The following is a 19850-nucleotide window of genomic DNA, read 5'->3' on the forward strand; positions in this document are numbered from 1 at the left end:
GCTCAGAACTGTGATCTGACCAATCCCATCGCTCACGGTAGAAAGCTGAGTCTAAGGGTAAGAAGGGAGCATGCACTGCAGCAGATGAGAAAACGGGCCAGCCCAGACTGGGGGCAGTAAGCCATGAGTCCCAGAACTAGAATAAAGACGGTGGACATGAAGACAGACATCAAAAGCCAAGGGGGCAGGACAAACTTGGGCGCAAGTTAGTTAAACCCATGGGCTTAGAAGCCAAACCACCTTTTACTTGTTATCATGTCTTCACTGGAACTAGCTCTTGTAGACCAGGCTGGCCTCAAACTCACAGAGATCCACCTGCCTCTGCCTCCCAAGTGCTGGGATTAAATTAAAGGCATGTGTCACCATTGCCTGGTGTATTGCATTTTTTTTTTGTGTTCCCATTTTTATCCATGACTGGGAACAACAATTAACACAAAATTTCATACATGTATGTATTATATGACGTTGGGAAATAATTAAAACTTTTAGAAAGCTCAGTATTAGAAAAGAGGAGCTGAAGCAAGCACACAGACAAAACAGCAGAGCCAAGCTTAGACCAGTGGGATGTGACATCACCCGTCAAACCTCGGCCGCACTTCCTAAAAACTACGATTAACTGAAATATAAGCAAAGTTACAAGATTGACCTTGCACTCTTTGACACTCATTTTGTAGGTGGAATCAAAGCAAAACTCCTCAGCAATGTTTCTGGAAGGGCGGGCACCCAGCCTTCCAGGACTGCCTGCCTGGCCTGTTACTCTGTGGAGAACAGGTCCACACTGAAAAGCCTTCCTGGTGCAGGTGGAGAAAAGCCATCACCCTTTATCTTCCCATATTGGACACTACGTTTCTTTTGTCTGCAACCAAAACCTTTAACCAAGCACAAATCATCTGCACATGGACCACATGGAGAAAGTCGATACCCACCTGGCGTTCTCATACTGCTTTACAGTCAGGAGTGTATCTTCAATGGTTTTATTCACCAGCGTGTTCACACTAGCAATGAAAAAATTAATGGCCCCAAGAAGAGTCTCTCCGTTTTTAGCCAGCAGCTTCTGGGTATCTGCATTATAGCCAAATTCTTCCTAAAACAGAGACGACATCTTAACCACCCACTAAGAAGTCCGTGCTGTGACTTTGAAATCGCACACATATCACCAATGGGAAAATGTCTGACTCGGGATCTATTAACAGAAGCTTTACTTATTCCGCTAATCTTTACATTTATAAGAATCTAAATTATAGCTAGCTACATAATTACTAAAAGTTTGGTAAGCAAAAATTATCATTAGCCCAGACACACAGCTAAATCTAAATAATTTTAAAAGCTAAATTATTTTGCACTATAAAGGGTATTTTTGTGTCTACATTTTGTTTCTATTACACTATAAGCACAGCTGTTCAGGAAAACGCAGCAGCTTATTAATCAGAGAAGTTAGAACTGCCAGGACCAAATTAGGTAATAACTAGTCAAAACTTTCAGACATAAAATAGATTGCATTTTTTTGTGTGTTTTGATTGAATTTCCTCAAAGTATAAGTACAGACAAGACACATTGCTTTGTAAACTTGGGAGCCAGGTGCCCGTCTTTCAGCGCGGGTCCTATCTGGGCACAGCTGAGGGAGATCCACTCAACACCATCTTCAGCTCGCTCTAGTGAACTGCACTTCAGCTCAGCCAGCACTCCAAACAGCTCTCTTCACGTGCGGCAATCTGAGCTTCCCAGTCCGAGTGGATTATTCAAGAGCACATCTGACCAAATAAAGTAATCCTGTTTTACTTGAATTCTCCATTCTGCTATAAAACACTTTAATTTGGGCTATAAAAAAAGGAATATAAAGTTAACTAGGAGATGAAAATTTAATATAGGTCTAGAGTTTTATAATTACATTTCCAGTTGATAAATTATTTAATAATTCACTAAGTATTAGGAGAGTAAAATTACATTATGCTAAAAAACATCTTCCATTTAAAACAGGTTCATGTACTTTATTCCAGACTCGGTCTTCTACACTGTGGGCTGATGGCAAATGCAGGCACATGTAAAAAGAATACTGCACACGTGCTCTCAAAACTCAAGTGTCTGAAACAATAGAAGACTTTCAAGTTCAAGACAATTGGAGATATTATAGGGCAAGACCCTCGCTGTCGCAAAAACAGAAGTTTTGTCAGTCAGTGGGACGGCAATAAATCACGCTACCGTCACGGGAGCACCTCTGTAATGAAAGGCGGGGTGGTGGGATGCTTATGATATTTTCTACAAACTAAATCATGTATGAAGTACAAATAAATGTTACTGCATATAAAAGGATACAACACTTTAACCTCTAGAAAGTGTTAAAATATTATAATTGAGTGTATTTATTTTCTCTGGCATCCATTAAAAGGTAAAAGCCAAAATTGAAAAAAAAAAGTCAGCAAAGAAGAGGAAGAATGCTATAAAATAAAAATTATCTTGACAACCAGGCATGATGGTGCACACCTTCACTACCAGCTCTTGGGAGGAGAGGAAGTCGGCTCTCTATGAATTTGAGTCCAGTCTGGTTTACAGAGCTATATCTAGGACAGCCAGGGCTCCAAAGAGAAACCTTGTCTCAGAAAAACAAATAAAACCCCAAACTACATTAATATAAACATAATGGCTAATAAAAACAAAGGAGCCCCTCTTACGGTTTAACAGAGCATGGGACAACACCAACAGGCATGGAGAGGATGTGGGATGAGGACACAGTTGTGGTTGAGAACGTGGAGCGAGAGAAGCACACACAGCCTAGTTCCTACACAGAGAACTACGGGCAACTGAGTAATACCAAGAGAAGGAAGAACAGCCTTCCCCAGGGGAAAGCACCCAGTAAGGTATCCAAACCAAATGGTCCGCCCCAAAAATATACATACAATAACATTAGACAGGCAGAGCAGGTTGTAGTTATGGATTTAGGAACACGAACTCACAAACACACACACACACACATACACACACCACCACCACCACCAACAACAACAACAATTAATGAAAACTGAGGCCATGGATTTGAAAGAGATCAAGAAAGGGTATGTGGGGCAATTTGGAGGGAAGGAAGGAAGGAAGGAAGGAAGGAAGGAAGGAAGGAAGGAAGGAAGGAAGGAAGGGGAAAGTGATGTAATTATAATTATACTACAGTCTCAAAATCTAAGAAGCAAAAAGAAAAAGAAAAAAAAGAACAGAGAGACTAATGCAACAGAATAGTACCCTGGAAATAAATCCACCCATGCATATAACCTAAAGCAAATTGTTGTCCAATGGATCATCTAAAACTGAATTTCTTATTACTGTAATATATTATTATCTGTACCAAGTCTCCTATCCACGTCTCCAGGACCAAGTGATTTCCTGCTTTAAATGTTCTATTTCTACATGTTGGATGTCTGGCTGTGGAGGGTTTTTATCTTTTGCTCTAGGCAACACAAGCAGCCAGTCATCCAAAGAGTCCTGAGATAGTAACAGAAATTCTCAGGAATGTTTCACGTGGCTTGGGATGCAGCAGTAGAGTGACTGCCTAGCATGCGCCACCCCTGCGTTTGAGCTCCAGCAGCATGTAGACAGAGCATGGCAGTACACACATGCAAACCCCAGCATTCAGGAAGCAGAGGCAGGAAAATCACAAGTTCAAAGTCATCCTTGGTTATAGAGGGAGTTAAGAGCTAGCTTGGGCTAAAGATTTTGTTAAAACAAACAAAAAAAATGTTCTGCTCAATATTTATGGAAATAAATGCTAAAAATAAGACCTTCGTTCTACATGTCTGCCTTGGAAATGATAAACACACTCTTATCTGAGTTGTACTGCAGTCCTAAACCTAATTTATCTTAATAATGTTAGTAAACGTATACCACAAATCTACTCAAACACGTGTTCAACATATCTTGAGATTGCTAAGAGGTTTTCACAGTAAATGACTAACTTACTTTTTATCCCACCTGTGGTGGTTTGAAAGAAAATGGTCCCTTAGGGTGTGGCATTAAGAGGTGCTACCTTGTTGAAGTAGGTATGGCCTTGGGAGGAAGTGTGTCACTGTGGGGCGGGCTTTGAGGTCTCTTTTGCTTGAGCTTCACTCAATGTGACAGTCAGTGCACTTCCTGTTGCCTGCAAGATGTAGGACTGACTCTCAGCTCCTTCTCCAGCACTGTATCTGCCTGCATGCCACCACGTCCCACCAGGACGATACTGAACCCCTGAACTGGGAATGAGCCACCCCAATCCAATGTTTTCCCTTATAAGAGTTGTAGTCATGGTGTCTCCTCACAGCAACAGAAACCCTAAGATACCACCAAAGAATCATCATAGTTATGGTTCTTTGTGGGCTTGGGCAGGTTGCCAACCTTTTTCCTTCTCACTCACCAAGAACCTCCAGCTGGCATCTATTCCAGGTACAAATCAATCCTTATACTGACGCCATCTGGGCGTCATCTGGGCCTTTTTAAAGACTGCATGACATCTTAAAAGAAAGCCTCGAAATTCCATTTATATTGGGGTTTGGGGATATAGCTCAGGGGTATAGCACATGCCACTGGGTTCAATGTCCAGCCCAACAAACACAACAATGCCAATTTTGCTAAGAGTTTAGCAAACCACAAATGGAAAAATTACCTCTCAGGATACTTCTACTAGCCCCCTTACACCCACAATCCTTAAGAATTATTTTAAATAATCTTACGTGGAGTTCTAGAGACTTCAAACTCAGGTCAGCGAAGGCATCTCCAAGCTGCTTTTGGGTGTGCACCATCTGGAAGAGCTGTGTCGCCAGCGTCTGAGCCAGCTTCAGAATGTTCTCATACTTCTTCTTATTATCTCTTAATATATCGATCTGAGCTTCCAGTTCAAGGTCCACCGTCCTCGAGCCACGGCCTAGTTTCTCAGAGATGATTTGCCGGGTGCACTAAAATGAAAAGATATGCTTTGTTTAGAAAGAGAAAAAGAGAGAGTGAAATACGGCAGCAATGCAAAGTCCTACACCACATTGATAGGCCGTTAGCAGGCGGAACACTGCTCCCTTCCCAGGACCTAGGAAGATATTCACAGGCCTACCTAAAACTACTACTAAGCTAAGGAAGCTCTGACACACTCCTAGCTAGTCTAACTAGCCAATCTGTCCACACAATCACTTTCGGGTTTACTGCTGTTGGATAAAGCACTGGAAGCCACAGGGATACTGGCAGTTCTGCAGAACAGCAGGACTGTAAACAGGGAAAACAGGCTGCCAAGACGGCCCTCTCCTACTGGTTACTTTTCCGTCTCCTTTAAGTAATTTGCATGTGATTGGGAAGGGAGAACAAAAGGAAAGAGATGGGGAGGGGAAAGAAACAGGAAGAAAATAAGGAAGAGAGAGCAGAAATTCCCCAAGTTCAGCATAGTATAAAACTGTTGATCTCTTCTGTCTTGGAAACATAACACTTTTTAAGAATGTACCTAATTTCAGAGAATAAGAAAGTAAGCTTTCTGCTGGGTGGCGGTGGCGCACACCTTTAATCCCAGGACTGGGGAGGCAGAGACAGGCGGATCTCTGTGAGGCCAGCCTGGTCTACAAGAGCTAGTTCCAGGACAGGCCCCAAAGCTAGACAGAAATCGTGTCTTGAAAAATCAAAAAGAAGTTTTCTAATAATACCTTTTTAAGAAAATAAAAATTGTATTCCATCATTCAAAGAATAATTGTGTAAGGTATCAATGTATTCTTCATCATTAAAAATATAAAATATCACTGAGTGGTGCTGGCACGCCTTTAATCCCAGCACTTGGCCGAGGCAGGTGGATCTCTGTGGGTTCAAGGTCAGCCTGGACTACAGAGCAAGTTCCAAGAGAGGTTCCAGAGATGCACAGAAACTCTGTTTCAAAAAAAAATCAAATAAGTAAATAAATAAATAATTTAAAAAGAGATTAAATTAAAAAATACAAATACAATTTAAAAAATCATCCTAAAAGGTAATAAAAAGCCAGATGGGGTGGCACACTGGAAAGCCTGCAGATCAGGAGTTCAAGACACCTGTGATCCTATCTTTAAAAAAAAAAAAAGCACAAAAGAGCAAATGAAACATCCCAGACAGCAGCAGTAGCAACAACAAAAGGTGGTAGTAAATCATATAACCTTTAAATATGATGTTTATTACAGTTTCCAAAGTTCCAGGAAGAGGTGCGTGGAGGAAGACCTGAGTGAACAAGGGTGCAGCCACATCAAGGACCCCAGAGGCTTAGACCCAGGCGAAATGGCAAAGACTTTTCCCAGGAGGGAGGCTTAGAGGATGACAGACCCTTCCTCCAGTCTGTGTGTGTGAATTGAGTGTGTGCAGACCCTTCCTCCAGTCTGTGTGTGTGAATTGAGTGTGTGCAGACCCTTCCTCCAGTCTGTGTGTGTGAATTGAGTGTGTGCAGACCCTTCCTCCATTCTGTGTGTGGATCTGAGTGTGTGCAGACCCTTCCTCTGGTCTGTGTGTGTGGATCTGAGTGTGTGCAGACCCTTCCTCCGATCTGTGTGTGTGGATCTGAGTGTGTGCAGACCCTTCCTCTGGTCTGTGTGTGGATCTGAGTGTGTGCAGAGAATGCCCACCACATATTTCCCATCCAGGATGCTCACAGTCTGAAAACTGTTCCCCTACAAAGACAGCTCCTACTGTGCTAAGCTAGCTACACCAGTGTCCTCGGTCCATAAGTCCTGCCTCCTTGTTTATCTGCACGCATTAACCAAGCCTCCCTGCTCAAATCTATATAATAAACATGCTAAGCTCCTGGGGTACTGAAGTCCTTCATCAGAGAGCCCAGTCCACCCCATCCCAGCTGTTCTGTGTCTGTCCGTTTGTCTTTTCTTTATTCTCTTAATCAGGTCAAATCCCTGGAGCCATGACAAAGGATGAGGCAACAGGATTAATTAACAGCAAGAAAAGGTACTTAATGCCATGCCTGACGATCTGAGTCTGATCCCTAGGACACTCATGGTGGAACGAGAGAACCAACTCCAGCAAGTTGTCCTCTGACCTCCACAGGTGCACTATGGCATGAGCCCATGTGTACACACACACACACACACACACACACACACACACACACACACAGTCCCTCTAAATAAATAAAACTATTCTAGAAGACGAAAGTCAAAATAGAAAAGTAGAAAAGTTTAACAGGAGACACTGACTTTAAGGAGAAAACACTGATCACATGGCTATCTGGGCCTGTGACAAGACAAAAGGGATGGCCCTTGCTCCTGGAGTTTCCTGTTAGAGACTTCCACTATTTGCCAGTCAAAGCATCCTGCCTTCCACTGCAGCCCAGACACGGAAATCTGCTGAGAGGCAAGATTTGATAAGGAGAATGCTAATGGAAACTGCTTCAGAATTTAAAGAATGACTTTAAAAAAGTATTTCGTTGATGTGGGAGTCCTCTCTGTGTGCTGTGATTACCATTAATGAATACAGAAAATGCTTTAGACAGAAAATGCAAGGCAGAAATTAGGTAGGCAGGGAAAGCTAGGCTGAATGCTGGGAGAAAGAAGGGCGGAGTCAGGGAGAAGCCATGAAGCCTCTGCCAGAGACAGACAGGCTGAAACTTTGCTGGTTGGCCACGACCTTGTTGTTGGTGAGCACAGATTAATAGAAATGGGTTAAATTAATATGTAAGAGTTAGCCAATAAGAAGCTAGAGCTAATGGGCCAAACAGTGATTTAATTAATACAGTTTCTGTGTGATTTTTTTCGGGGCTAAGAGGCCGGGACGAACAAGGGGCTCCTTGCAACATTTCATATTTAGGAGAGATATCAACTATGAGAGCTTGAAACTGAGACTGCTCATGGGGGAAGGGGGTCAAACAGGGCAAAGAGCAACACTGCCTCAAAGAGACGGGAAGGCAGGAGGATGGACAGACGGACTAAGACAAACACACACCAGAAGGAACTTCCAGTTCAGGTCTTGAATCCACCTTCTCAAATTAATTTCCTTACTTTCATTTGAAGAAATAGTTGAATATTAGGTTAATAAATAAAGGTTAATATCTTTAAAAATAGGTTAATACCCTGTTTTATTTATTTCTTTTTATTAGTCTGCTTTTGTTTCTTTTCCTAATCTATAATAGAGTTTTTTGTGAGGTATGAGGGAATCCCAAGCAGCTGGCGAATCGCCCTCCTGCAGCTTCAGGATTACATCAGGGGATTCCTGGGTAATGTGGTATGGATGAGATCTGTAGACAAAAGGACTGGAATCCTAAGCAGCTGGCGAATCACCCTCCTGCAGCTACAGGATTACCTCAGGGGATTCCTGGGTAAAGTGGTGTGGACGAGATCTGTAGACAAAAGCAGTAACTGATAGAGCAGGTAAGGCTGCTGAGGGTCATGGTGTTCTGAAGACAACGGGATCTGCTGACCAGGTTTAAAGTAACAATGACCACACCACAAGAGGACTGGCTGGTAATTGTAATCACAGTGAGAGCATACTAAAGATATGAACCGGGACTGAAAGCTGGGACAGAAGGAAAGAAAACAAAGGGAGAATCCCATAGGATCCAATGACTGACTAGATCTGTAGGACCAACAAGAGGAAGGGATGGGGATTTCCACTTAATCAGTAGTTCTACTGAAAGAACATAAAGGCAAGCATCATATATCCCTACCCCTGAGAACAGAGGGGCGAGGACTTACGCGGAATGCCCTCCGTGAGGACGGTGAATGTAGGAATTCCTTTTGGCAGAGTACTGCCAGTATTTCTCAGGCCGTGTGATGACATGAACTAAACAGCTTTAGGAAAGATTCACGTAGCAGATTTCAAAGCACTGTTATCTTATTAAGAAAACTCGGGGGGCTGGAGAGATGGTTCGGTAGTTAAGAACACTTGCTGCTCTTGCAGAACCCGGGTTCAGTTCCCAGCATCCACACCTCCAGTCCCAGTAGGTCTGGTGCCCTCTCCTGACAGGCACATGGCACACATATTTACACACAGGCAAAACACTCACACACACACACAAAAAAAATAAATCTAAATAAAATTAAGACAACTTGTTACAGGATGCTGGCCTAGCACCCACACAAGTTCAACCCCCTGTATGGCAAGAAAGGCGGTATTTTTATAGAGGGTTTCAGGTTGTATTTTAAATCTATTAATTTAAAGAATAATTTCACTCTGCTTTAGTCCTGACACGTAAGAGAAAACTGCTGTATGTAAAATGTAGACAGTTTTGAGCTGCCAATCACAGACTTATAGCCTGAGCTGTCGGGCTTTTCATCTGGAGGATTCCATGACTTGCAGCATCTGATCAAAAGTACTAAGTGGATTTGTGGCTTGGATGGTTTGTGCTGTAGATGTAAAAACCAGCTTGTTTTACTGAGTTCATTAGGGGAACAGCTATGCTGAATTTATAACCTGGTGCTGTCTGTACAGTTACGAATTATTATTACAAGATCACAGAGTTTCCCACTTTGAAGAACGAGTGTACTATACAATATCACGATGAGGCCACACTCAGGGGCATGAGCCTATAGTCCAGGTAGCTCAGGATGCTGAACTCAAAGGATCCCTTGGTCCCAGAAAAGGAGAATGGATGAGCACATCTACAGTAGCTCTACAGCTAAAGGTATTCTGAGACTTGTGTGTGTGTTGAGGCAGTCTCCAGATGCAGCCCTGACTGGCCTGGAAGGCAGAACAATCCTCCTTGGGCTTTGGCCCCCTAAGTGCTAGAATTACAGGCATGCATGCATGTTTATTTGTTTTATATATGTGTATTATTTGTCAGAGTTAAGTGTTTTAGTAAGTCTTTTTTAATCTTTTGTATATTAAACTTTAAATTATATATAAAGACAAATAATGGAGCCAATGTTTTATTTCCAAATTGCATGTCCATTTTTGATGGTATTTTCATGTTTGTATAAGAATGATAAATATGATAATGGGAATAACATATAAATGAAAAGTCTTGGAGACAGTTAGGGTAGAAATATTTAAAAATTACAAACCTTGTATGTGTTGAGACTCCATTTTCTAACAAGTTCTAATTTTTCCATTGCAGGATTTTTAATTTCATCTGCTAGAATAACTGCTCCACCTTTTGTGTGTGTTCTCTGGCCACCTGCATGATCATAACAAAAGACAAAAGCAAAATCCAGATAAACTCAGGGCATGATGCCATTCACCTGAACTACGTAATCATAAAAAAAAACCACAAAGGTTCCCACTGCATGAAGGAGTAGAGAGCCTCTAGAACCACGTTAGGATAATTTCCTAATCACTTACAAATATTTCTGTCCATTAAACAAACATGTAGTTTGTCTAACTTTAGGAAACAAATTCTGCTCCAAACTTACCTTAAAAAACAAAAACAGTGAATGTCTGGCTGGTCTGTGGGACGCTTACTCTGTAAAGGGCCTCTATACCAGACCCGGGCGCACGTTCAGATCCCTAGCACCACAGCTGGGTGTGGTGGTACAGGTCAGTAACCCTAGCACAGATGGTGGGGAGGGGCTCAGCCGGCCTGGCTGATGTGATGAGCTTCAGGCTTAGCGAAAGACACTGAAGGGTGATGGTGTAAGACAACCACGGCTGACCTTTGGACTACACATGCACATATATGTGCAGGCACACCCTCCCTCCCCCAAGAATCAGGGTGAGTATAAATTTTCTTCTCCCACTTCCTCCAATAGCCAGATTGCTTTTAGTATAGCTTTACCTAAGAATCAGAGCAATGCAAAGATAAAATGCTAATGCTATACAAAAAAAATATGTGTGGTTTTCATGTTTTGATTTTGAAAGTGTCCCCTTATATGGCTCAGGTTAGCCCTGAACTCTTCAGTCTCAACCTTCCCAATGCTGAGATTACAGGCAAGTACTAATAATCCAGCCTATTTTCAGTATTTTGTTGCAATCACAAACTATCTGTATGCTGAGGCTGGCGAGAATACACAACCTTCCCACGTGACCCACTCTCAATAACATGACTGTCAAAGTTCCCTTCCTGCTGGCAGAGGGCAGAGCTGTGAAGCCGAGAGGTTAGAATCAAGTAAGTGGACCTATACCAACCAGAGAAAAGAGAGAATGAATTAAAACAAATTACATTTTATTTTTTTAACCTTTAAAAATCATTAAATTTCAGGTCTGAGATGCAAACTAATTGCTTTGAAAAGACAGGCGGCAGCTAGAAAAATGATTTCTGTTATCGTTAGAGAAAGCGGCAGCAACAGCCATAACAGCCAGAAGAGCGCACGCCTAGAAACACAGAGCAAGCAATTATGACCGGAGTTAGGCTGGCTGCAGCAGGAGAGGCCCTTCAGTCTGATCAGTGAATACCTGCAGAGACAGTTAGGTCACCTCCTTGTTGAGCCAGCTGACCAGCTGCAACCCTGCTGGGAGACAGAACGGACGGCAAAGGTGGCGCTGAGGAACCTGGAAAGGGCAGACATTAAACTGTAAAATCCGCTTCCTCCTGCACATGTGAGACATCTGCTGACACAGAGATCAACTGACAATTCCTTTAACACGGTCGAACACTGCGGTTAAGATTACAATTAATATGCCTGCTCTCCTGTGGGAAAAGATGCTTCATGTTCGCAAAGCAAGTGCTCTCACAGAGCCTTCTCTCCAGCTCTAGTCGGGAATATTTCAAAGCCTATAATAATATATTATTTCAATTACAATCTTCCCAGGTTTTCTGGATAAAATTTATATCAAATTCATTCATAACAGGAATAACTCAATATCTACTTTATATATAATTAGCAAGAAATGTACATATCCCATACACATAAACAAGACAGCCTTCAGTTGTAATAGTATGAAAATCTGCTTACATTGAATTCAAGTATATGTCAGATCTAAAGAGACTACCACTATCGTTTAAAGTAGAGATGTATGTCTCTTTGAAGCTATTAAATTACAAAACTTAAAACTAGACTGGCTGAGCTGGACAGTGGTGGCACATGCTTTTAATCCCAGCACTCGAGAGGCAGAGGCAGGTGGATCTCTGTGAGTTCGAGGCCAGCCTGGTCTACAAGAGCTAGTTCCAGGACAGGCTCCAAAGCTACAGAGAAACGCTGTCTCGAAAAACCAAAACCAAACAAACAAACAAACAAACAAAACCTAGATTGGCTGATAGACATCAATTAGTCTGAACAGTCGCAATAAAGTTTACAAAGAATGAGGTTCAGGAGGTCAAACAGCTTCATATGGGGAAGTTCACAATCCACACAACAGGATCTCCAGTATCAAATTAAATACTCAGTCACATGACATTTCAAGAGGCTGTCCAGTCTAAGAGCCACATTATACAAAGACCATCTCTATTGTCTAAGGCACAGGGTTCCCATCATAAGGAAGCAGTAAACACAAGGAACCAACGACCAGAGTTCCGTGTCTGCTGACCTGGGGAACAGAGCTCTGATGTTCTGTTCTTACAGCTCATACAACACAGGCCGTGTGTATAACGTGTGTAGCAAGTGATACAGCTTCCACACTAAAGGCAAACAGGGTGGGACTTCAGTTGTCTGCCTTGCCTTCAGAGGTGCCTACCGTTTTCCATATTTTCAGAACTGCAAGCCTTTAGATTTGTGGCTTAATTAGCCCTCCCAACTAAACTTACCTATCAAAGGTGCTCACTAATTCCCACAAAATACTCTTAAGAATCCAAAATCATAAGGCTGGACATGGAGGTACACACCTCTAATCCTAGGACCCAGGAGAGGTGCCTGATGCAGGATTGTCATTTTGGGCCACGCTGAACTACACCTGACTGTAAGACCTTCTCTCCCAAAAGAAAAAACAGAACATAAAACTTTGTTGCTGCCTTTTAAGCTACAGCTGTCCTAGTCAGCAATTTTAACTCCGCAGAACCAGCAGCACTGCAGGAGCTGCAAGCAGCCCGAGGAAAGTCTGTTCCCTGGGACACAGACTCTTTCACAGCTACTTATCTAGATCTCTGTCCCTCTGAAGAGCTCAGGATTCAAAGGCAGAGGTGGAATCCTGCTCCCCAGAGAGGCTGAGTAGCAAGCAGCTCACCTAGCCCTTCTCCCCCCATCTCCAGAGAAATCTTTTCTCACCCCTCATAATAAACCCTTCTCCCCCAGGCTCCTCCCTACAACTTCCAGTCAGCTAACTGCTGACTCAGCCTCCCAACCACAGGTGAAATTTTCTTAATCAAACACATCTTTGCATCATTAAACAAATGTTCCAGAGCATAAGCAAAAGCAATACCCCTTAAAATGATATTCTACAGCAAAACCTAAAGATCTTGCTAACTGACTAGATTTGGTGGAATTAGCCAATTTCCTCTCAACAGAAATCCTGGCAGATGCAATGATTACAACTCTCATTTAAACAACAACAACAACAACTCGGACCAAGCATTTGTCCTTCTTAGGAGCTTGGGTTTACTTTTGACCGTGTTGTTACTGATCCTGCCAGGTATGATTTTTAAACTTTAGCAACAAGTAGAAAAGTTTATTATTAATTATGTAATAACTAGTCAGCCTTGTGTCCAGAGAGCTAACAATGACCTCTAAGCTTCCCCTAAGACTCATGTCATTCATTCCAGTGCTCATTCCTACACACGTCTTAAGACAACGGTGTCTTCAGTAAGTGCTGAACTAGTTAAGTACACAGAATTCTCTTCTGAACTAGTTAAGTACACAGAATTCTCTTCTGAACTAGTTAAGTACACAGAATTCTCTTCTGAACTAGTTAAGTACACAGAATTCTCTTCTGAACTAGTTAAGTACACAGAATTCTCTCATGAACACACTGATCTGTTCAATAATGCATTGTAGGTTAAAACAAGCTTTATAAACTCAGTTCAAAGAGAGGAACCTACTCCCATCAGCACAAAACATACTCATTCCAATTTGAGTATTAGAGAGTATTTACAAGCAAGTGAAACTGGCTGGCATTTTAATGTTAGTGTATTGCACATTACAATGGCCATTTCAGGCCAATTACTCTACAACCCTGTTACTTACAGGGGAAAAGATTAAATCAAATGTCACACAAATAATTTCATTAAAAATAATGAAACTATCTACACAACACATCGGTTTTGTCATGAGACTGAACAGAGCCAAGGTATCTGGCAGAGACAGGGTCCGGAGTGAGGCTGCAGTAGCCGTCTGTAAACAGTCAGGGGCTGTTATCTGAGTCGCTCTTCCTGAAGGACTCACGGAGCCTTTGCCCGGCGTGGTCTCCAGGCAAACCTGGCAAACCAGGAGGTCCCATGTGGTCGAGAACTGCTTAGTGGTGGCTTAGCGCACAGAAACTGACTTGCTAAAAGAAAGGCTTCTGCAAAGCGACCAGAGCTGATCCACCTGCTGCCGCTGCTAACCCACGACACACCCCAAAGTGTCTCTCCTCGACAGATCCGACCCATGTAGCCAGGACGCCATGTTGACATTAACATTTGAAATTGGGGCTGGGATGTAGCCTAATGGCAGAGCACTTGACTCGTATGTACAGGGTCCTGAGATCAACTCCCAGTACCACAAAAATAAGTATCGATTGATCAAAAACTGGTGTCAAATTATGTAAAGTAAGTCAATAAGCAATCATAATTTTAGGCATTTAGTCAACCCTTTCAGACGACAGTTTGCAGGTGTTAGTTCTCTTGTTCTATGATGTGGGTCTCAAAAACAGGTACTTAGGGTGTCAGGCTTGGTGGCAAGTGTCTTTACCTGCGGAGGCATTTTCATTAGCCCCAAACTACTTTTTAATAAACATGTCTTGATTTTTGTTTTCAAGAGTTTTATAGATATACACTGTTAAAATACTGACATAGCTCAGGAGGCAGAGGCAGGAGGATCTCTGTGAGCTTGAGGCAAGCCTGGTCAACAGAACGACAGGACAGCCAGAGTTACATAGAGAAATCTCGCCTGGTCTTGAAAAACCAAAAACTAGGGGAAAGAAAAAGAAAGACTAGCACATTTGCTTCTGTTTTTATAAAGGAGGGGAAGTTTGGACAAGTGAGGATAAGGAGTAAGGGGAGAAGATGATCAAAACGTACTGTATGCATGTATGAAATGCCAAAGAATTAATGGAAGATTACACTAAAAACCAATGAAAAGGTTACAGGCAAGTCAAGAACAAAAGATTTTCCCTTTGCATTAGAGACATATTTGCATATTCATGTGAACACTCACATACTTCTCAGACTGTGTGCAGGAAAGAGTCAGGGCAGGTCTAACTGTCTGTCCTTAAAAAGGCTGTTTACAAGACTGGCCTTTGTCCAGATGTTGAGAAGATGACTTTAAAAAGCTCCTTCCAGAGAAGGCTTGGGCCCAGGGCCGAAACTGTTCACACAAACAGTGCGGTTAAGGTTGAGTGTCTATAGACTTATGTGAGGTCTACAATATTGAGGGTGCTCACAGGAAGCCTGTTGTGGAGTCCTAACAAAAGCCCTGTATACAAAGTGCTCAATGAGCTTCCCCCAGCAGCCACACTTGGAGGCTGTTGCCACAACTCACAATGAAAGAGTTAACAGTCCCTGGCATCGGCACTAGGAGACCCTTGAAGCTGTTGCCTTACTGAGCACTGGTGGCTGTCCCTGTAGTAAGCCGTGGTGTGAGTGCTGGCTGAGACTGAACGTCAAGGTGATCTCACGATTTCCTATTTCTTTTGAAATCTATAATCTGTATTTATATAAATCAATACAGTTACAATTTCTGTGGTTACAAGCTAAAAGTATCTAAGTTAATCTCTTAAAATAAATTTACAGCTTGATTTAACAATATTTTAAAATTATTATTAAAAGTATTCCTTAAGCATAAGCTGAAGGGGCTGAAGGGGGAGTGTGTGTGAGCTGTAGGCTGTGTCTAGTGTGTGAGCCACAGGCTGCATTCTGGAATTATACATGTAAAATTATACATGCTGGCATACTCACATAAAGACCGGGGAAATGATTCTTAAGTTATTTAAATTGAAGAGAAAGATGATTATATTTATGATCACTTTTCATCACAGAATTTTTTTTTTTTTTGAGACAGGGTTTCTTTGTGTAACAGTCCTGGCTGTCCTGAAACTCACTTTGTAGACCAGGTTAGATTCAAAATGCACAGAGATCTGCCTGCCTCTGCCTCCCGAGTGCTGGGAATAAAGGCGTACACCACCACCGCCCAACTCTTCATCACAGAATTAAAGAACTCAGCTCTTGTCTTCTTTAACAGAACTGGCACTTTCTGAGCCTCCCTTCCTCCACTTCAGCCATCTCTACAATATGTGGTTCTTACCTTGGGATGCGCCTGCTTCATTAATCCCCTCTTTGGTGCTGTCAAAGCCATGAGATGTAATCTGAGTTTCTGAGAGTCCAAGTCCAGATGGTAATGAACGCTTCAAATCCTTAATAACATTTGAATAAAAGAAAAAAAGAGCTTGGTAAAAGAGCTCATATCACATAGCATTTCAGAATTGTGTCTTTAACTACAATTTATGATATTTTTCTCTTTCTACAGATTATCCTTAGATTGACATGGAATTCTGTAATGATCAAAAACAGCAAGATTTGCTATTAGGTGGTACAATGTATACCAAACACAACATACCTTTACACGGATCAGGTTAAGGTATCAGGACAGGAAAGTTTGGAGAGATGGGAATAAGGGTGAGGCAGAATGCATCTCAGTCTAACAAAGACCCTTGTAGAGGAGGCAGGAGACTCTGGGCGGTCATTATCACATCACTGTCAAAGCAGGCAGGGCAGCAAGGAAGCATCCAGGGCCAATGCAGTTAAAGTCTCCACTGAGAGATGGGGAGCAGGAATTAGGAAAAGGCCAGACAAAATAGGAAGTTTAATCCCAATTAGAAGTGGGTTAAATAGTAGATGTGATTGGTGAAATAGTAGGTTGATGTGGTGAAAGAACTACTTGAAGAATATTAATTTGGGACACATGTAAGGACAGCTTAAGACTTAGAAGTTGCGGGGTGGTGGTGCACACCTTTAATCCCAGCCCTCGGGAGGCAGAGACAGGCGGATCTCTGTGAGTTTGAGGCCAGGCTGGTCTACAGAGAGAGCTCCAGGACAGCCAAGGTTGTTACACAGAGAAACTCTATTTTCAACCCCCCCCCAAAAGAAGTTAGAAGCTAAGGTCAAGACCAATCATAAACTAAAGTCTGAGAAGCAGAATCCCCTCCCCCAAAAGATGAAATTCAAGATTAATTAAAAGTAAAACGTGTGATGAAATTCTGCTTCATGTTCAGTATCATAAGTGGAATAACTGTGTCTGGTATATACCACCGGCACGAGCACAACACAAGACAGGAGTGAGGTAAGCCAGTGTCAACACAGCTCATTTCCATAAGACAGACAGGCGCAAGGTAAGCCAGTGTCAACACAGCTCATTTCCGTAAGACAGACAGGCGCAAGGTATGTCAGTATCAACACAGCTGACTCCCAGCAACTCTACGCTGCTGCTGCTGCTGGAATAAAAACATTTAGCACAGGTTAAGCGACACCTGTGACAGCAACAGCATTTGAAGACAGCATTTTGAACGCTTGTTGAAGAACTTTCTGAACTTTGAGATTTGAAGACAGCATTTTGAACGCTTGTTGAAGAACTTTCTGAACTTTGAGATTTGAAGACAGCATTTTGAACGCTTGTTGAAGAACTTTCTGAACTTTGAGATTTGAAGACAGCATTTTGAACGCTTGTTGAAGAACTTTCTGAACTTTGAGATTTGAAGACAGCATTTTGAACGCTTGTTGAAGAACTTTCTGAACTTTGAGATTCCTCTAGCCCTTAAATGTACCCACTAAGCTTTTCTTGCTCAAGGCACTGGCAACCCTCAGCTCATTTTCTCCAATCTTTCCATTGTTATCAGTGTGGAACCTGGCAACAAACACAAAGTGGAAAAAATGTAATAAATAAGACTAGTTTACCATCCTTACACTTCTGGGGAAAAGCATTTGCTCCAAATCTATTTTGAGAATGAAAACATTTCCCGAGGGTGGACTTCTAAGGAAGGTCTTCTCTGGAGACTAACCATGAACCCATGCCTTTCTCTGCTTCGAGATTGCTCTGCACAAACCTGATGAATGGCTGTGCCACTGGCGTCCTTCGTGTAACCCTAAGCATTTAAAGAAATACAAGATCTAAAATTTACTTTTATTATAGAGACAGGACTTTGCTATTCTACCTCATGCTGGCCTTGAACCTGCAACCCTTCTACTTCACTTCTGGAGTGCTGGGACAATACCCATGTCACTACATCTGGCTTAGCATACATGGCTTGTAACTAAACACACAAGAATTGATGCTATTCCCACCTCGGGATATCCCTGTTTTAATACTGCTTATGATTATCCTTTTATATTCTGCTAAGCCATTTTAATAACTGAAATATTAAAATTCTTTTTGTTGTTGTTTTGAGACAGGGCTTCTCTGTGTAATAGCCCTGGCTGTCCTGGAACTCGCTTTGTAGACCAGGTTGGCCTCTGCCTCCTGAGTGTTGAGATTAATGGTGTATGCCACTACCACCCAGCTAAAATTCATTTTTAAGATTTTCCTCAAGAACAGAAGACTAAATATTCCTTAATTGACTCCTACTGGTTTTATGGCATCCGCAGCTGTATATAAACCTAAACTCTTCCCCTACTGTAGTGATTATCTGTTTTACTTTCAGGCATCTCTGCTTAGTTTTGAAAAACCCTGTTCTACTTATTCAACCTTAAATCTCGTAACTTTCTAGCTAGACCAGTTACTGAGTGATTTTCTCAGTACATTAAGTGGATGGAGCACGCCTGGGAACAGTCCTCAGCCCAGGCATTTCAGCACACTAGTGCCTTCACTGGCATTACAACAGGGTGTGTCTCAAGTGATTTGTTACTAATAGTGACCGAAACAAAGACATCAACTTCTGTGTGAAGAGTACTATAGTGAGGAGGCCGAGGTGACCTCTCCAGACTGAGAACACAGGGACCGCAGAAGGAACAAAACTGTTTAGCACTTTGGTTGTCAGGAAAGAGTCAGTTCTGATTCCAAGTGGGTTCATTACTTTAGAAAACAAGAGCAATAATCAATTGGATGAATGGCTGCGACACTTGCTCTGAGGTTCACCCAGACAATCCTGAGCGGGGAACCTGGCTCAGCCACGTAATGACCACGTGATCCCAGGCAGCTTCTCTAACTTGTTGAGTTTCTTTATTATAAAATGGAGATAACTGAGGGTTAATAATGCTTACCTCACAGACAACACACAAAGAGCACGTAGAACAATACCCTCTCCTATTAATTTATAAACAGAACTCTGTTGAGTGTTTGAAGTGGGATCAATAGAAGATTATATAAATTTTCATATGATTTAGGAGGACTGATTATTACTTTAGAAATGACAAAGACAGGAGAAGACACCAAAATCATTAGTGTATCTCCTTATCATCTCCACAAACATGGAATTATAAGCACTCATCCTTGACCCATCGTTAAGTAATACACGTAACAATGCCATCTTAATTATATTAGGGCATGCCTATACTTTAAAACTAACATACAATTAACTTCTAATATTCACTGACTCTACCTAAGACACCTACAAAGAGCTTCTAAGTCTGAGCTTGAAGTCCTAAAATGTGACCCTCAAGAGGGGTGCGGTGCACATGCTTGTGAAACCCAGCTACCTGGGAGTCAGAAACAGGGCACACTTGAGTCCAGGAGCTGGGTGGCAGGAACGCATCTCAGAGATAAGATAATAAATGAACGTACACATTTAAAACATAAGATGGTACTATATGTAGCAGAAACTGCCCATAAATACACAAACATAGGCCAGTCGGTCTTTAAAGGTAGAGTTTGCTTCATACTAAGAACAAGGAATGAATGAGAGCAAACAAAGGAAGAGGCTGAGGCCAGTAGGCAGATCGTGAATTTCAGTAAAAGTGACTT

The 19850-nt window shown here is 42.1% G+C and overlaps 1 protein-coding gene across 5 annotated transcripts in view; it reads right to left on the reverse strand.

The window, feature by feature from the left end:
* The window catches only part of Arfip1 (ARF interacting protein 1), a 64543-nt gene that overhangs the window by 21132 nt on the left and 23561 nt on the right, over window positions 1–19850 (reverse strand). For 3 of the 5 annotated variants that reach the window (XM_075950575.1, XM_075950571.1, XM_075950572.1), the window contains exons 3-7: window positions 16203–16311; window positions 11287–11382; window positions 9960–10072; window positions 4692–4913; window positions 927–1084 (exon numbers count right to left, since the gene is read on the reverse strand). In XM_075950575.1, coding sequence (XP_075806690.1) covers window positions 927–1084; window positions 4692–4913; window positions 9960–10072; window positions 11287–11382; window positions 16203–16311 — 698 coding nt within the window. The remainder of the gene's footprint in view (window positions 1–926; window positions 1085–4691; window positions 4914–9959; window positions 10073–11286; window positions 11383–16202; window positions 16312–19850) is intronic. The other 2 variants (XM_075950574.1, XM_075950573.1) reach the window with 1 other exon arrangement.

This window comes from Microtus pennsylvanicus, chromosome 16 (assembly GCF_037038515.1).
Source record: "Microtus pennsylvanicus isolate mMicPen1 chromosome 16, mMicPen1.hap1, whole genome shotgun sequence".
Classification (NCBI taxonomy): Eukaryota; Metazoa; Chordata; class Mammalia; order Rodentia; family Cricetidae; genus Microtus; species Microtus pennsylvanicus.